The 18,752-nt window shown below is 39.8% G+C and overlaps 2 protein-coding genes across 5 annotated transcripts in view; one reads left to right on the top strand and one right to left on the bottom strand.

Moving 5' to 3' along the window:
* The first annotated feature begins 1,606 nt into the window (after positions 1–1,606).
* si:ch211-203k16.3 (techylectin-5B) lies at positions 1,607–6,777 on the top strand. The gene is made up of 9 exons (XM_005914480.2): positions 1,607–1,782; positions 2,084–2,330; positions 2,751–2,966; positions 3,992–4,111; positions 4,219–4,333; positions 4,429–4,566; positions 5,385–5,601; positions 5,696–5,891; positions 5,964–6,777. Exons 2-9 carry the CDS (start codon positions 2,175–2,177, stop codon positions 6,108–6,110), a joined length of 1,305 nt encoding a protein of 434 aa, XP_005914542.1. The 5' UTR covers positions 1,607–1,782; positions 2,084–2,174; the 3' UTR covers positions 6,111–6,777.
* A 1,274-nt stretch (positions 6,778–8,051) lies between these two features.
* The window catches only part of snx9b (sorting nexin 9b), a 17,861-nt gene continuing 7,160 nt past the window's right edge, over positions 8,052–18,752 (bottom strand). For 2 of the 4 annotated variants that reach the window (XM_014338290.2, XM_014338300.2), the window contains 13 exons: positions 14,721–14,859; positions 14,372–14,459; positions 14,006–14,131; positions 13,729–13,846; positions 13,519–13,649; positions 12,512–12,615; positions 12,306–12,409; positions 12,055–12,132; positions 11,750–11,826; positions 10,626–10,715; positions 9,745–9,859; positions 9,566–9,657; positions 8,052–9,385 (listed from right to left, as the gene is read on the bottom strand). In XM_014338290.2, the coding sequence (XP_014193776.1) occupies positions 9,338–9,385; positions 9,566–9,657; positions 9,745–9,859; positions 10,626–10,715; positions 11,750–11,826; positions 12,055–12,132; positions 12,306–12,409; positions 12,512–12,615; positions 13,519–13,649; positions 13,729–13,846; positions 14,006–14,131; positions 14,372–14,459; positions 14,721–14,859 (1,310 nt within the window). In that variant the 3' untranslated portion in view covers positions 8,052–9,337. The remainder of the gene's footprint in view (positions 9,386–9,565; positions 9,658–9,744; positions 9,860–10,625; positions 10,716–11,749; positions 11,827–12,054; positions 12,133–12,305; positions 12,410–12,511; positions 12,616–13,518; positions 13,650–13,728; positions 13,847–14,005; positions 14,132–14,371; positions 14,460–14,720; positions 14,860–18,752) is intronic. The other 2 variants (XM_014338295.2, XM_005914481.2) reach the window with 1 other exon arrangement.

The following is an 18,752-nucleotide window of genomic DNA, read 5'->3' as shown; positions in this document are numbered from 1 at the left end:
CCAAGGCCTCAGGTATGGACAGCTTGCTGTATTTCTTAGGCCCTACAATAATATAAGAAAACAGAGAAAACCCAAACAATCATATGATGATGATGATTTATTTATGTAGCTTTAGGTATTTTTTTATTTATTGTATTAATATTTTTTGTATTTATATATAGTAAATCATAAAAGAATATATGTGACAATTGTGGTACTTGTATCAGCTAGTACCGGTACTTGTGAATGTGTTGGGGTCCCGGTGCCTGCCCGGCTGTTTCAGCGTGGCCACAAGTGGCTTTCCCCCCACTTGTATATAGAGCACTGTGTTGAAAATAAAGTACTGTTTAACTGTTATTCTCAAGTCTGCGCCTGAGTCCTTCCTGCCTGCCCTGATAGAATGATTCCTCTATAATCTTAATCATCCCTGAAGATTAGAGAGCATGATGTGAAATTGCCTGCATTTCTTTCCACACTTTGTAAATCTGCTGACCCCGCACTGTTTGTATGTTGCAAACAAAGAAGAAAAAAACTCCTTTTCAGGGTGATGAATGGACACTTAAAAAGCTTTGCAATGCTTAGTGTTCTGTTGCTTACATTACGCTTGTAGCTTATCTCTTTCTTCAGTGCACAGTCCTAATCTCTTGTATATGTTGTAAAATGTTTCCCATCTTGCCCTTTTTTTGTAACTCTGAGTAATTCTTTTTTAGTTTGACATGTGAAAGGTCAGTGAGCTCTGGAGAGGCCAGCAGATAATAAAGTGGTTAAGTGGCACCACCATGTGGCCTTACAGACATCATTTTGCTGACATAAACAGCAGGGACACATCTAGTTCCTGAGACTTTCTATGTGGAATTCATTTGCATTTATTACATCTATACTTGGAGGTTAAGACACTGCCTTCTCTTCTGTGTGATTTGCAAAATTCTTTGAAAAGACCAGGTGAATGACTGATCAGACAATTTGCAATGCACGAGTTCTTCAACTGATATAACACAGTTGCGAAGACTGTTGGGAAAAGATTTTTTCAATTGAATAACAGCTTAATGAAAATGCAATAGAGGGTATGATTTGCAGTTCATTTTCTTCTTAATGAGACCGTGCATGCTGAGCCGCAGTCAAAGGTATAAAAATATAAAGACTTTGATACTGTAATAGGATCAGCACCCATCATACCTCGACGTGCATCATCATTTATTACTAGCTCAGAGCGGGATTACTTGTGGGTGATGTTTGTTTACTGTGTGTGCCGATGCATATTAGTTACATTATGTTCTCTTCTAAAGTGCAAACAGTCATTATGTGCACCTCTTACAGCAATCCTTGACCGTGTGGGTCTATAAGATGATCATTTTTATTTATTTAATAATTAAAAACAAAAATCTATAAGCATTAAATGTAACAGTTCAGCGCACATTCTGCTCTGCCACAGTTTGTTTGATGTAATCAGGACAAACAGTAATTTAACAGAAAACATGGATATTTCCAGTAAATTAAAAGACATTTTTCAGCTCTTGGCACATGTTTGGCTTTTACCCATAATTCCATTATCACTTCCTTCTATGCCTGCCTCCTTCCCACCCCTCAGTCATGTGAATCCTCTTAGAGGTGGATTACTGGACTACGATGTCCACATCGAGAAGGAAAGCGAGGGCGAGAGATGGCGAGAGAGAAAAGGAGCATAAAGCGTCCAGAGTGAGAGGAACACGCAACAAAGAGAAGAAGAAAAAGACAAAGACAATGGAAAGGACCCCTTGGCCCCATGCAAGCCAGGGATGGGGTAGAAGGTGGTGTTTAGCTAGGGTGAGAACACCTACTTTTCCACATCTACTATTTGTTTGTTTTTTCATATCTTCTTTTTAGTTATAGGTTATGTCTATAAAAATAGTGGATAACTTTATGACTTATCCACTGTAAGTGAGACACTTAATGAGTGGTACACTAAGTTGTCTGACTGTTGCTTGTCTGTCAAAGTAATCATATCTTAGTGAGCTTAAAGTGTCTTTATGGCTTTGTGAAATATATATTCCTTCCTTTCTATATTCTGTTTCTGTTTTCTCGTGGAATGATAATGCCCGTGTTGTCTTTCTTTCGCTCCTTGCAGACAGAGCCTCACATGGTGAAGCGCACACTCTGGGTGTCCCACGCCCACTCTTGCTGACAAGGCAGGGAGAGACTAACAACCCGTGGCAGCAATGTCTCTCCTGTCCTTAACTGCCCCTCCCGGCTGGAGCATGTGCGCTGCTCTTTATATCCTCATTGTGTTGCTCCCAGAGGCCAAAACAGACGACTTGAACGCTACCATTATCCGCAACGGTGGGGGCTCCCAGTGTGGGGAGTACACAAACCAGGTGATTACAATAACCATCTTGCAGTGATGTTCTCCAGACAATAGTAGCACAGCCTTATCACTGCAACAGCTTGCTACTTTTACCGTACACCAGAGATCCATCAGCTAGGTTAAGGAGCTTTCCATCTGAGCAGAAATCAGAATAATGTTCCCATCAAGTACATTTGAAATGCATAAAAAATATAAAAAATAATACACTAAGGTGGCAAGACACCTATTATTTTTTTAAGTATATATATTTAAGAGATTTTAGGGGGGGGGGGGAATCAGAGAATTTAAGTGAGGAAAAGATAACACTGTTATCAGTTGATATAAATCTGAGATTATGTATGAGAGCATTGACAAAACAAGTGAACAAAGACAGCGGCATTGTTCTTTCACACATCCTGTTGTTTTGGCTTTCTGAACCTGTCCTCAACAGGTGATGGAGAATGGGATGTGTCGCCTGGTGGCCACACTGCCTCAGCTGGACGAGCGTAGATGCCCCGATATGTTTCGCTGCACAGACGAGGTCTCTTACTGGCTGCATGAGAATGAGGAGAGGACGCAGCAGATCATGGCGCTGAAAGAGACCATCTCTGAGCTGCAGGAGGAGCTCAGGAACCATCGGCATCGTATCAAAGTCCTCGAGCTGCAGGTGTGATTTCCATTTTTATACTTAAGTAGGTGGGAGAAGAGGGGATGCTATACTTAGCAGACTTGAGTCAACCATCAGCAGCAACCCTTTTAGCTTTGATAGCTACATGGAGAATATTGTGACAGTGTGAAAACATATTTTCTTGTTTTATTTTTAAGACTATACCTGCAGTGGCTCACTTTTTTTTGCGCTATTATAACTTAATATGTTCTGTCTGTAGTATTAAATATAGCCACATGTGATCAAATAAGCCTTGATTGCAGCTTTATTTGAAATAAACATGTCCGCCTACGACAGGAAACGTGCTGCAGTTCTTTACTCTGATGTGGTGCTTGGTCATCAAACTGGCTTCTCTCCCAGCATGCCCTTGACCTTAGTCACTAACAGGATTACTCTACTCTTGCATGTGTTGCCTCATTCGTCTCAGTGTGAGCTTAAACAGAGACACTGGTCGGTGGCCACAGATGAAGTGGCTCGTGTCTTGTGTGTTGCACAGGAAGCACAGGACAGGGGAGAGGGCTCTGGAGTTTGTGGTGATGGGAGTTGTTGGTGGTGGTGTGTCTGAGCTCTGAATAGATTAATCTGTCTTTAAGTATTACTAGTGGACTTGCTCCACACGTTTCCTGTGTGTGGTGTTCTGGGCATGTTATACCCAGAGGAGGCCCTGGGGCAAACCCAGGACATGCTGGAGAGATTATATCTTTTGGCTAACTTGGGAACGTCTCAGTGTTCCCTCAGATGAACTGCAGAGGGTAGCTGGGGAGAGGGAGGTCTGGGCTTCTGCAGGCCCCATGACCCTTTATGGATGGATGGATGGATGGATGGATCTAGATGTTGGTTTGGCAGATATTGCATGTCTTAACATGTGAATGAAGGGTTCCTGTAACAGATTGGTATATCTGGCACAGGAATGTGAATGATTTCTTTCCTTTATTTTTAACTAATTTAAAAATGCACTTGTCTCAGTTGTTGAACGTCCTTTCATTCACATGTGAGTCTGTGTATTTCTATTTCAATGATTTCAGAGTGAAGAAAGGGTCCACTTGAACATCTCCTTGGAGCAGCGTTTTCATGAGTTGGAGCAGCACTACGCTGAAGCCACTACCCTGCTGCACTTACAGGGGACTCTGATCCTAGACCTTCAGGTTATTACCATCTGGGGATATTTCGTTAGAATTTTTTCTCTCTTTTTTGTTATAAATGTTAGCAAAAGTGTTTTTGAGTGTTGGCCTCTGTTTGTATTTATGTTTAGAACCAACTACATAATCTGACACTTTTGGTGGATAAAGTAAAAAGAAGCCCCGGCTGTTTGATCAACATTGTCCGACCCAATCCTCTCATGAATGCTCACAATGCGCTGCACCCAGGTACATGCTCAAGCAATGATGTTCCAGCAGAGGGTGCCAAATACCACTTGTTGATTTTCTCTGACACTTTCTTGCCTGTTTTACTCTTCTTTCAGAGATCCAGCATGTGAGGAACTGTCCTATAGACTGTGCCTCTATCTACCACAATGGTGTCAGGAGATCTGGCCTTTACACTGTGGTGCCATCACTGGCAGGGATGCCTGTGGAAGTCTATTGCGATATGGACACAGATGGTAAGTCATGTGCAAGCGGTTCTGATTAAAGGGAAGCTATGGTGGTAATTTTCAACTCCATGTTATTATTCTGGGACTCTACTGCAGTAGCACTGCATGATTTACAATCTCACACTCATCCTTGGCAAAATCCCCGAGTTCATTTCCTGTCTAAAACAGTTTGCTTTAACCCCCACTTCCTCCTCTCTTTAAGCCAACTTTCTTCTGATTTGCTGCCCCTCAAAACAAAAGATTCGAACAGCAGGTCTGTGCTGACAGCCAGAGCTGTGTGCATGAAATGACCATATGATCATGTCTACTCTTAGTGATATCATACAGAGCCAAGGGTAGAAATACCTGACTAAAACAGAGTATTTGGAGCAGTCTAAAGCCTGAGCTTTAACTGTGTAAACCCTCATTATTTGAAAACTTTGGACATGATTAATGTGACCATACAACACCAAATATTGTTGTTCATGCGCATAACTTCAAAAGCAGTGCCATAGATTATCCATTAGTTATTTTCATCCAACGCATAAATGCAATACCATTTTTGTGACCAAACCTCCTTTAAAACCAGTTCTACTTGGTACACTTGCATGAAGCCTTCAGAGTTTGTCTATGGATTTAGGCTTTCTGAGCTGATACAGTCACTTTATTTAATATCAGACCGATTACTGAGATCAGAAAAATGGCCAGAGTTAAAATATGCACTGCCATTTATAATAGCTACTTAATGTTTTCGTCAAATTGTTAAGTATTCTGTACCTGACCTATAGTCATCAGCTGAGCAGATGATAACCCATCAAACATGGAATGAATTTTACACTTTCTCCCAGGTGGCGGCTGGACTGTGATTCAGCGGCGATTTGATGGCTCAGTGAGCTTTGACCGCAACTGGAGGGACTACAGGGATGGATTTGGTGAGCTGCACTCAGAGTTCTGGTTAGGCAATGACCACATACATGATCTGAGTGCCCAGGGAGACTACAGCCTGCGGATTGACCTGGAAGACTGGACCAGCAAGCACAAGCATGCCCTCTACCAGAGCTTCAGGTTAGTGTCAGATAACCAACTGTGCAGACTTACATTGGGCTGGATATCCCAAAACATACACAAGCAACTGTGTTCCTTACATAATTTCTTGCAGTGTGGAAGATGAGGAGCATCAGTACCGTCTCCATGTGTCAGGCTTCAGTGGTACGGTTCAGGACTCTTTCAGTTGGTACCACAATAAGCAGGGCTTCAGTACACCAGACAGTGGAAACATCTGCGCTGAGATCTCACATGGCGGTTGGTGGTATAACCAGTGCTTCTACGCCAACCTTAATGGAGTCTATTACAGGGTAAGGATACACAAATTACCCTGCATTTTACATTTTTAAAGACAAATTCTTATCTTCTTCTTCATCATACAGGGAGGCCATTACACTCCCAAAGGGCGAGGGCCGCTGGGTCCAGATGGAATTGTTTGGCACTCCTGGAAAGACTCTGATTATTATTCCCTACGCAAAGTCAGCATGATGATCCGGCCACGCAGCTTCCAAAGCCGCTCGTCACCATAACAATGGTGAGGACACGGGAACTGGCGTCCTTGGCAGCATTTGTAGGGATGAAGATATCTGATGATCAGGACGATGATGATTACACTTTATTGTATGCTCAGGAAACGTTTTTCTGTGTGGAGCAGACCTACCTGGTAACCTCTTTGCTTTTAAATCTTATGTGACTGCGGCTGATATCCATGTTGTATTGTGTGAATATAAACATCATCCTGTTCACTGATTATTTCTTTCCCCCCACTCACTCCTGGTAAGTGAATTCTTCCTTGTTTTATACTTCTTTTTGTACTATAGTTTGTTAATGTTGACGTGTAAAATACCAGCCAAAATGTATTTGTGTGATGACAAGGTTGTCTTCTAGCCACCATGTGGAGACAACCTGCAACTGGAAAGAATCACATGACACAGTTTGCTGAACACTCTGCATGTATGTGCTTATTTGTAATCACTCTATTGCCAGTTTTATTATTTTGGAGTTCTTCTACTGTTTTAATCAATGGGGGAAAAAAATCATTGAAATAAAAAGGGTTTGATATTACTAAACAAAGTCACTTAATATCTGATACGTGCTACTGTCTCAAAGTATTAGGTCATGTGCTATCTGAAGACTCCATATAAATACACATTAATGTATTAATTGTGCAATAAACACTATATATACTTAATAAAATGTGGCTTAAAGACATGTTTCACATTCAGAAACTACAAGCAGTGCATCCCCTCTCCCCAACTCTCCATCAAGGTCTTATCTGTAATGCATAAGCATCTTACATCATGTGCAGGGCATTATAATACATTTATAACACATTCCACAAGTGTTTAAATTGACAGCTTTTAACAAGGTCTAGAAAAAATTACCATTGTGGGTCATAATTTTTTTTAGAACTTTATAATGCTTTATACCTTCATGCCAAACATTCTGCATAGCATGCAATAGTGTTATATGGAGTTAGAAGAGACATTACATGACTTTGTCAGCTTTAAGTGACAGCACTGTATGCGCTTATTAAAAGCTGTCAATAACACAGTTATGAATACTTACACTTTTTTTGGGGGGGGGGGATGCAGTAATTACAGCAAAAAATAAAATAAAATAATGTAATTGCCAAGTGTTTGTTTTCATACCACATGCCATAAAAAAGTGACACAATCAAATCAGTCTCTGTGGTCATGGTGCCAGAAAGAGGTAGTACTGAGCAGCAAATGTGCAGCTGAGCACATGAGCAGGATGTAGCTCGTGTGAGTTGGAAATTAGACTGTGTAATGCAGGACTCAAACTCCTGCAGTTGGCACTTTAAAGCACTGAGTACTAAATGCACGGCACTTTCTATGTCTTGTAAGTTATGCATGACTATAGACATATTTTTAATGGCATGGCATTCATTGCTGTATAATCATTCTACACATAACACATTATCTGTGTTAGTTACTTACATCGTATTGATTTAAACCTGGGGTTTCCACAGACCAATAGCATTTGATGTTACTATAGTATGATAATATGGTATGTGTTTAGCAGATATATTCCCAAAAAGCCTCGGGATTGCAAAATATCAGTTCAATTCTTGCAAAAACTGGAAAATAATTCTGCAAGCTTTCTATATGGTCTTGTGAAGCAATAAACACACTGCGGGTGATTCCATTTGATAAGATCTATTCATATAGCCACTGTGGCCTACATGAACAACTGCACCTGATGGCAGCGTGAAATGAGAGCAGGGTAAAAAGGGCTCTTTCACTTCCTTCACAACAAGAATTCACAAAATGCACTCTTCACACAAGCTGCCAGCTCATTCCCATTCCTGTCCATATCTACGCAAGAATCTGCTGCAGCGAATAAAGGCTTTAGTGTGAGGAAATCCGGGTGCGTAGTGTGCCGTCCCCTCCGAGTCAGAACACAAAACACACAAAGACACACACACACACGCAATAAATGACATCCTAATGAGTACAAATCATTGTTTAATAAATCAAACTGAACTTTTGCTTCTTTTTAAATGACACGTGTATTGCAAATAGTTCTATACATAACATATCAATTACAAGAAACCCCTGATAGGTGCAGTAGAATTTATATTTTCTAACAAAGAGTGAACAAGATTACAGATTGATTTGAAAACTGGGCGGTGATAAGCAAAAACAAGAACACATAATTCATGGCTCTTCCAAACTCCTCTAATAGTACGAATTCTTACAGATGACTTTATTCTTGTACCATCATGTCAAACACAATGACTCCGTCAAACAAGGGCAAATATTCTTTCGAAGTACTGAGAGAAAGTTAACTAGTGTGGCAGGGAACCACTGATCCAATGACTTTTATTTTAAATGTTTTAAAAAAGAAAAGAACAGAAAAGGAAAAAAGAAGAATAGAAAAAAAAGACTCATTCCAGATTCTGTTTCTTAAAATGCAAACTGCAGTGTGTGAGTATGCAGGAGCTTTGGGGTGCCAACCAGGTTGACCATTTCAATTTTTCTCAAAAGGGAAAACAGGAAGAAGGTGGAGCTTCCTGTTCGCTTTTGAGGAAGTGTGGGATGAAGGGGAGCTGGGAGCTGCGAGTGGTGGTCACACACAGGGAGGACGCACACACTGCCTTTGCTAACTCTTTCAAGATTTGAATCCTTAAAGGAATGCTTCTGCTAACAATAGTGAAAATTTCTTTTTACATATAAATACTATATATGGTAACAAAATTATTCAAATGAAGCTACAGTAAAGCTTGAATATATCCTGGCTGTCCTTATTGGCAGAGCGGAGAATAGCTTTGGTATTTGGCGCCCTTTCCTATATGAATATTAACATGGAATAAAAGTGAAAGGCTGCAGAGCTTTACCTTGAGATAGATGGTTATGTTTGCACGTGAAGCTGTACAAAAAACCCAAAAAAACAAAACTATATCACGTTAAAGAATTGCCAGGGTTTGATTTCATCGCCACTGTAACTACAACATGATTTTTTTTCCTGTCTGTGTTAAGAATTACAGCTGCTGTCACTCTTGAAGCCTTTTCAGATGTCGTTCGTACTCTTTAACATCGAAGTAGCGGATACCGCAAAGCAGGGACTGCTGGGATGAGTTGTAAAAAGAGGAGATGAGGTAAGAGAAAAACAGAAGTGAAATTTAAATTAAAGAGGACAGGGGTTGAAAAATGCAAAATAAGCAAAATTATTTTGGATCTTGAGCTGGTTTAAATCTTCTCGTCTCTTAGTGCAAGACAGCCAGCGGCCGCTTTCACATTGTAGTGAACTGACTGTGCGCTTGTCTCAGCTTCGCTGCGATCTGGGGGGGTGGGGGTGCAGAGGAAGACAAACGAGCATTAATACAAAAAGGTCATGTGACGCCTTCATATCGTCACTTTGGTATGAAACTACTTTCTTTCCAGGTAATAAGGAAGTGAAAAGGACAAACTGTTTCACAGTCAAATTTACTGTGAGAAATGCTCTATTAAAATGCCTTTACCGTCTCGTAAAACTTGACTTGCTCCTCCAGGTACAACTGCATGACCCTGTTGTAGTCATAGATACGGTTGCTATGGAAATGGTTCATTTCAGCTGCAGCACAAGACAAGAGAAACCACAGTGATCAGCCTGCATGCAGCGATAAAGCAAATTACTTCAGTATCTGTGACCGTGCTGTACCTTGTAATGCGTAAGACATGGTGCTGGCACGTTTAGCCATGGTGACTTTGTCCTGCTGAGTAATTTTACTGGCGGCTACCAGTTTGTCACCTTCCTTCACTTTGTCTATGGCTGCCTGCAGGGACCAAAAGTAAACAGAAGGCACTTTAGTTAGACTATTTAAACCTTGTATAATAATATGCACACACTGCTACTTGTTAATTTTTGCTTCTATCTGATAAAGGGACAGTTCACCCAAAAATCAGATATGCATGTTTTTCCCCTGCTGTGCTATTTTTAACCCTATCAGAGATTGTTTGAGTGTGTGTTGAGCAGTTTTGGGAACTTCCGCTATAGTGATTTCTGCAAATAGTACAGGTCCCAGACATCAACAGTCAGGGGCTTCAGAGTTTTCACTTTGCAATGATATTAACTATGAAAAACAGAAATTGCTCACACTTTAGTATGGAGTGCATAGGCAATTTTTTTCTATATTACTTAGAAAATACTTTTAAAAAAAAAAAAGCACTGGGTCCCTCAAAAAGACTGTACATGCAAAATGTGTGTGCATACACATTCCCAAGTTTTTTGTAATCTTAGGCAAAGAACAGGGATAATAATTAACTTGAACACTTGACATATATTGTAAAGGTGTAGTAGTGATATAGAGGCGGTGACATATTTTAAACAGGTATCCTTATACTGTAGTTGAAGGTTGAAAGTGTATGCGTTAGCATGTGGGGGTGTGTGTATATGTAAATGTGTAAATAAAGGAAGATGTTGGTATGGTGTCTGTACTATCTATATTGTGGCACGCACAGCACCTCTGTTCCTATCAGATACCCCATAACAGCAAATTATCACATTCCAGCCCATTTCCTGTGGCATGGATGTTAGTGTACCTTATGGACTCCAATGGTATCTGGAAAACATCCAAGTAGTCCTTTGTATTCATTGTTGGTCTCCATGAGATGGTGGAGGTCTTTCCTGGGCTGAGAGAAAACAAAAATAGACACAAACATGAACTATAAATGTAAAAAGGTAAAAGTCACCAGTACTTAAAAATAGAAGAAAGTAAAACAGAGCAGGAAGGAATGCAAGAGGCTGATAAGAGAAAATACAATGAAGCCATAATTCAGTGTAGGTTTTTTTTTTTTTTTTTTTTTTTTTTTTTTACCTGTCTTAAATTTTTTATTTACTGCCTTTTGGATTACCACAGAATACACTTTATGTTCCTTTTTTTAAATAGCAATACTATATATAAAACATCATGTATTCAGAGGAACATCCAACAGGGAGATACACTGGGATGAGATGGCACAGAAATAAAACAATATTTAGCCAAACTATCATTTTAAATTGTAGTGCCAATTCCTTTGCTCACTATTGACCTTATTCTGCAGGGAGTGCTGTTTGCATCCATTTTGGATAACATCAGATAAATTGGACTGGTTCCTTTTGTGCCCTGAGATGAATCCGTGTCTAGTGATCGTATTTCTCCAACACTAAACCACATCACAGGTTTCACTCAACTAAAATCAGAATTCTACCAAATCACTAACAAAGTCTGCCTGGAGCAGGACGAGCTTACCAGACAAATCCTTCCTCTGGAAGCTGCTGGGACATCAAAAAGGCCAAGAATGGACTTTATTACTTTGCACACTCATCGGGTCATTCAGTCAAAAAAACAAAAAAGCCACATTGATACATGAGTCAAAGCAAAACTAAGGAAGCACTAGGAATAAGTTTGCCATAAGCCTCTTCCTGCACAGATAGAAACTGACGAGCAGGACGCTGGGTTAAAGAGGTCAGCAACAGGGGAACTGGGAAATGCTCACAGATATTGAGACATGCAGTGAACACAGATAATGGCCACTGAAAGATGTTGCCCTACCCCTCTCTCTTTATGGTCTGTGTGTGAGTTTCCAGACATAATCACAAGAGGAAAAGTAAGGGTAGACACATTTCTCTTACTTTTAATAGCAGTCACATTAGATTATTTTACAGCAGCGGTCAAAGTACGTACCTGCTCTGCAACCAGCTGAGCTATCTCTTCGTATGTCTTCCCAGCTGCTGTCATGGCATCAGTTAGGGCTGACTCACCTGCAGCGAGAAACACTGTTAAAATACATCCTACTGTTTCCCAACAGTAAATAACGAACACTCGATTTCAAAACCAAAGTCCACATTACAGCATAGCTCTGATTGCTCCAGATGTCTCCAGCTGTAACCTGAGACATCGGTGTGACAAACCCAAATCCTTACACCCAGGAAAATGCCTCAAGTGCTCCAAATTACACATGACGCTGAATCGATATTTGTACTCCGTACCTTGGTATCCGCTGCTGGTGAAGACAGAGGAAAGGTTTTGGAAGGCTTTGCCGATTCTCTGATACTCTTTGGGCAGAGCTATGGTAAAACAAATGAACAAAGTAACAAAGACATTTTCCCCCCAATCTTTCTAAGTTGACAAAATATTCAGAATAATGAACATTTAATGTAAATAGTAATTACAGCACAGACTTAAGGTGTGGCCTAGGTGTGCTAAACACTTATTTAGCTTGAGTGCAGTGTGAACATACGGCCTGTGCATCTCTTCCAATGTTCATGCCCCACTGTGAGGATTTCCTTCACCCCGTCATCCATGGATTTGGTAAACCTGCTAAACTGCTCACATTTCTGTTCTCTGTGAATGAGGAACACCACTGGCATGAATTACGCAATACAGTACTACACACAAGTTACATAAACACTTTTTGGTGCTATAGTTTCTCTTGGTAAAACTCACACTTCTATCAGGTCCAGGTCTGGAGCTTCAGGCTCCATTGTGGAGAAGACCATCACTCCTACCGTCTCATCCTTCTCTGCTTTTCTCTTGCCCATCTTCCAGTCCTGTAACAATCAATTGTTTTAATTAAAAACAGAAATAGTTAATGCCACAAAATAAGCCCCAACCCTAAACTATTAGTAATAACAATCTTAGTTTTGATCTGCAACATTTGGCTGAAAGAAAGTAGAATTAACTTCCTGCAGTTGTTTGCTACTGCTTTGCAGTTTATAGTCGTGGCCAGAAAAGGGTTTCTGTGATACTTTATAAAGTCAAACTGAAGCTGAGTTTGCACTTTTTGAACAGACATTTCAGTCTGGTGTTGCAATAATTAGCGTAATAATTATCAAGTTATCGTCAAAATCATAACCGGCAAATTCAGTTCATTTGGGGCACAATTAATATTTGTGACAATTTTAAAGAAATTCCTTCATGCCTTTCCAGAGACAAGACTTCCATACAGAAGGCTGGGCAACCGGACAACTATGGGAGTCCATATCCAGCTGTTTCTGCATGATTTTCATTAGGTTTTGCTAGTTAGGCAGTCTGTCTAGTCTAGAATTTACATCTGTGAGCAATTAACTGATTAAATGCAACTGCTGAACAGCACCACAAGGTGATGCCTTCCTGTGTGGAGGTCCCAATCCTGGATGAATGGGAGGATTGTGTCAGGAAGGGCATCCAGTGCAAAATCTGTGCCAAATCAAACATGCAGATCCATCACTTGGGAAATAAGGGCTCAGCCAAGAGTACCTTTTTAGATGTACACCAACATGGACACACGTCACCTCAGTCAACTGACAATAGCTAGTTATTCTATAGTTATATATTACATATTATTTTGTTACATTAGCTTTAAATAACTAACTGACACCTCAAATCATTCATGTAAGACTGATTTCAGCAACACAGTCTTAGAACACATACTCAAAGACCTTAAAAGATGGGAAGTGGATGTATCAGTTTACCTTCTCATCCTTGTAGGTGACGAAAAGCTGAAATACTTCACTGCTGGAAATAACGGGGTGCCTGCACATCCTGGTCATCCAACCCTGTAACCGCTCCATACGCATCTTAATAAACTCTTCCTCGAAACGGCCTTTTAAAAGAGATCAATGCGTAAAGAACGGAAAAAACAAATATATTCAGCCATACGCATTTATTGGCTAGTTACCTACCTGTAACCTGCTTATCTGGTAAAGAAGGGATGGGAATGGCTGACCCAAATTTTTCCAGAAGCCTTTCATACAACCAGTCAAAGTGTTTATATCTGTGATTGACAGGTCGGTTTGTGGTCTGCATGCCCAGGGGGGGGAAAAAAAAAAAAGTACAGCTTCCATTAAAGGAAGTAAAATATACATTTCAGTCTTTCTTACATTTATTTATGCGTCTAAAGATTAGCTTAGTGCATTTAGTTGATTTGATAACCTAAAAAAATAGCTCTTGGATACTTACACTGGGTGTGACTTGGTACTCAATGTAGCTCTTGAGGCCATACATCTTTGAGCCTTTTTTGGGATCAGCTACAACACAGTCTAGCTGGGTTTCTGGGTAAGACCACACTGGACCAACTTCTCCCGTCTGAGCACAAAACATGAAGGTTCAGAAGTCTACTGCGCCAGACAAACATATGGCAAGCTGGCAAAAGATGCTACAATACTACTTTATATAAAGGCGAATATTCTGACAGAAATAATTTAGCCATAGGTTTTTAATTATGACTGGTGACTTCTGTGTTATAACTTAATAAGAAGCACGTTGATGTTCTAACAGAACTAAAGAAAAACACACACAAAAAAAACATTTTTGGAGATGACCTACATAAATTGGAAGTCTGTCTTTGCCCTTTACAAGCTGCTTGCAAAGGAGGTAAAGCTCCGGACCCGACTTGGAGAACCCAGGGAACCTGCTCAAAGACACAAGACAAAATTTCCTGATTAGTCTTGTGTAGAGCAGTTATTTGATACGATGTTACCATTATTAGAACAAGATTACTCTGTGCTGCTGCAACTCAGTTTATTATTATCTACAGTAAGAGCCTGAACACACTTTGGCAGAAGTAAATTCTGCTGTCCAAACTCTGATCAACAGCTCAAACTGTACAGTGCAGCTTATTTTATGTTAAAAGCTGATTTGAAGCCAGGCACATTACTGACTTATTAACTCTTACTTGTTGAGGGAGATTTTCATTGAAGTTGCATGTGATCCGCCCCTCTGCAGTGCTCCACTTTCTCCGGCTTCTGACTCAGCATAACCGCCAGTGGATTTCATGTCATCCCATTCATCGTCCCACTCATCATCCTCTGCCCCTGAGGTAAGATTCGTGTAAACCAAGTTGTTTGTTTTCAGATCACATGCACAAAAAAAAGCACTGTGTACAACTATTATACTACATTTATAGATGTTCCTACTACAAGAGTTGTGTGAAAATTCACACCTTAATGCTTCACTGAGCTTTACTTAGTGTGGGTCTAAATATAACATAACAGATTTTTCTTGAGATAGAGGAGTCAGTTGTTTGAGCATGAGGGCATGCAGCACACATCTATATCAGAAGCAATGCAAATCTATTAATGGTTCTCATGCTTTAAGATTTTAAGCATCATCACTCTCTTTTTCAATTAAATGGCTAAAAATATTACACACTGCAAAGCTTAAATTTGTCCTCCAGTACGTCTCATTTGTGAAAATAGTGCATGCATACTGAACCAGACATGTTATCTAGATCATTGCTTTTGTCTAAAGCTGCACACTTCATTTCAAAGCAGGTTTCAAAACGCATTGACACAGTTCAAAGCAAAAAGGGCTGAGCATGATTTGTTAGGATTGGTGCCAGCCAGACCATTAAAGTCTGAATCAGGCAGCAGGCGGTAAGAGAAAATATTTCCACATATACATATAGCTGCACTGTTCCAACACTGCCTTTCAAAGCCAGACTTGGAGACTATATAATAACTTAGTTAAAACTGAAACTGGCATGTAAAATATCATATTATACTAACAAATCACACTGGATAAAACAGCAAAGAAAATACACAAAAATCCCCCATAAATTACAGCAACTTTCATTCTATCTCCATGTTGGCCTGCCGAATCACATTTACTCATTAATTTTCATTTTTGTTTTTTTAAATATATGTGTCTTTGTGTCCGATCAGTTAGTTGAGACATGTGTGTTGTGTATGTGTGCCTGTTCACTGCTGATAACGCTACTGCTCCAACCCCCCACAGACAAGCACAGGAGGACAAGCTCAGACCCAGTTCAACTCCTTTTTACTGCAATCGGATCACAATCAAACTGAAAACGAAACACTACAAAAGGCAAAACAAATGTGCTGCCGTGGTCTGCCACCTGCTCCAAAGCGAGTTGACCAACTAGGGGTAAACACTTGGGGTATATTTAACCTGCTAGTAAGCCACAGTCTCAGCCATTCTCCTCCGCTATCTATCTGTAAATTTAAAATGCCATAAAGGTAAACAATTAAGAAAGGCAGCAAAGGTAGTCCTGCCAAAAGTGTTCTTGTATAAATCTACAAATGTTTAAAAGTTTATTCCTGCACCACTCACCAAAGTCTATAACTGAAAACTATATCTCTGTTTAGTTACTGATCTCTATCTGTGCAGGGCGTCTAACAAAGCTCCTCCAACCTCCTCTTAAACAAAGATAATATTGTTAGTGTCAAACTGTACACACATGCTTTAAAAGAAATGTTTCTTTCTTCATATTATTGGCAGTTCACACACAAAAATGAGCAACAGGCTTCCAAAAAGCAATAAACGGAATACCTGTGTAATCAATAAGGTAAGGATATGGGTAGATGTCTTTAGCAAGAGAGAAACAGAGGAAAAGTCTGTTAATTTCCCCTCTGACCATTTTTCCAATGTACTATTTTTTTTATGTATTTGGGGGGTTTTTTTACAAAAGAAAGTGAAGAATTTAAAAAGCAGCTCAAGTAATATATCCTTCTGAGTCATGAGTGAGGCACAATTTTCCACAGTCTAGAGAAAACAGAATCATGATTTGACCGTTCTGTCCCCGTGCTGGAGCTTCTCTCTGTGGCGGGACTGCACAAATAAGAAAAACCACATCGAGGAGTTACAGTCACTGCAAATCTGTGAAAATCTGAGTCGCGTAGTATTTTCAAATATAGTATGTGGAGTTCAAGATTACAGGTCCTACTGTACATAGCATGCATTTCTGTTCATATCAGATAACATGAAGGACAGAATATATATGACGCAAACACCTTTCACTGGCTGCTCAATGAAAAATCATAATTGCAATTTTAAGATTTGTTTCCATAACATCTATTTCTCACGACACGGGAAAAGAAACATCCAAAATGTACATCTGGGTGTTCTTCCTACATCACATATTATTGATTTTTCCTCATACACTCAGCCAGAAATCCTTATTCAGTAGCACTTTTTTCACAGTAGGATTTTTTCCATATATAAAAAGCCTGACCTCTTGAGCATCTTATCACTGAAAACAAAGAGTCAATGGACTTTTTCCAACAACTGACAGCAGTTTGTGATTTGTGGAGTAATAAAAACACTTGGTATATCAATTTGTCACAACAATAGTTAAAGAACTTTAAACACCATGTTATCCAATGGCCTGAAAAAATATGCTAAATTAAACACATAAAGCCTCACTTGCATATCTAAAAATGAGCTTTTCAGAAAGCATGATTCAAAAACAAAACACTTGATATCAAGCATGAATCAAAAATTTAACACAAAGCTTAATTTATCTTTTGTATTACCACAGAGGCATTCTCAAACTCGCAAGTTGTTGTCTGTTTGTAATTCAAACACCTTTAACCAAACGTCAGCCGAGCTCACAAACTCACGCAGAATCACTAAAAAGCACCAAAGGCTGTTTTGAAGCAACAACCTTTATCACATCAACCAATTGTGATTGCAACAAAACAACCTAACTAATCAACGTGAGCCTGACTGTTTGATGCATTAAGTGCGAGGGACTCTGAAGTCACTCGTGTTTGTAGAACTGCTCCCTCCCCTGCAGCCATATATACAGTACAGCTTATGCAGAAGAACAGTTTAACAAGTAAAGAGTGAGCTAAACTGTTTCACGAGGTAGTGTGATGAGCCAAAACCACTGCATGACTTTACCTTTCCTGTAACCACATTAAGACGTTAAAAATCGCTTTGAAAATGTAGCTTACATACTTCAGAATGACATAAACACAGTCGTATGAGAGTATTGCTACAAAAGAGAAAGTTGAAATTTCAAACTGTCGAAAGATATTACAGTGATTTTTATGATAATAAAAGGTTTACATTATACTTCTAATAATAGGACAACCATGGTTCCTGAAGCTATCTCGGGGTTTTTTTTTTTGGTTTTTTTACCTGGGCCTTGGTAAGCCTGAGGGTGACCATGTGATACAGGGGGCCAGGGGTCAGGAGCGCTCTTCCCAGTCTGTGTGCCCTCTGGATTAGATGCCCAGTTGTTGGTGGAGCCCCCTGATGGGTCCGCGTTCCACGCCGACCACGGATCATTACCATTAGTAGCCTGCAAGAGTGAAACAGAACTTGTGAGGAATGGAAGACGGGCGGTAATAACAGATCAAACGCGAGAAGAAGAGAAGGAGCAGAGTCAAGTCCAGTCCTGTATGGAGTCTGTTTAATGAGAAGTTGACAGTAGTTTCAAAACAACATCCTTTTCCAAACATTTGATGAGGACCGGGCTTCTCTCAGGGAATCTGCTGAGAGATAAAGCAGCCCGGCAGTGAGTGTGTAGTTTGCATATGCCGCTGTACAGAAGGGTTAACTGAAAAGATCAAAATAATACCCGATAATCTGGAGAAAGAGGCACATGCTTGCATACAAAAACTTCCATTTGTGTTTTTACACAACCTGTTTTTGTTTTTACAGCATTTAAAAATGCTCAAAATGCAGCATGCCATGCTTGCAAGGCAGGCATATATACAATTCTACAATTCTCGAAGGCATGCAAAAACACTGCTGTTGTGCGTTTCTCTTCTGTAGGTTAAAAAAAAAAAATCACCAAAAAAAATAAACAGGCAAACTACTCAAATGACATTAACAAGCAAGTGCATTGAGGAACAACACTCTAAGAGCATGTGCTTTTAAATTTTGCAGCTCTTATACTTCTCATTACAGAGCAGCACTTAAAAAAAGTGATTATTACTTATATTTGCATAATTTTCAT

This window comes from Haplochromis burtoni, unplaced genomic scaffold (assembly GCF_018398535.1).
Source record: "Haplochromis burtoni strain Fernald_Lab_line unplaced genomic scaffold, NCSU_Asbu1 Contig_8, whole genome shotgun sequence".
In the NCBI taxonomy this organism is placed as follows: domain Eukaryota; kingdom Metazoa; phylum Chordata; class Actinopteri; order Cichliformes; family Cichlidae; genus Haplochromis; species Haplochromis burtoni.
The sequence above is the reverse complement of the archived record's forward strand: the minus strand, read 5'-3'. Positions and strand labels throughout refer to the sequence as shown.

Excerpts from the sequence above, each read along its gene's own strand:
- si:ch211-203k16.3 (XM_005914480.2), top strand. The coding sequence starts at position 2,175 with ATGTCTCTCCTGTCCTTAACTGCCCCTCCCGGCTGGAGCATGTGCGCT. Across the intron at positions 2,967-3,991 it reads TCAAAGTCCTCGAGCTGCAG|AGTGAAGAAAGGGTCCACTT; the intron begins GTGTGATTTCCA and ends CAATGATTTCAG. Across the intron at positions 4,567-5,384 it reads TTGCGATATGGACACAGATG|GTGGCGGCTGGACTGTGATT; the intron begins GTAAGTCATGTG and ends ACTTTCTCCCAG.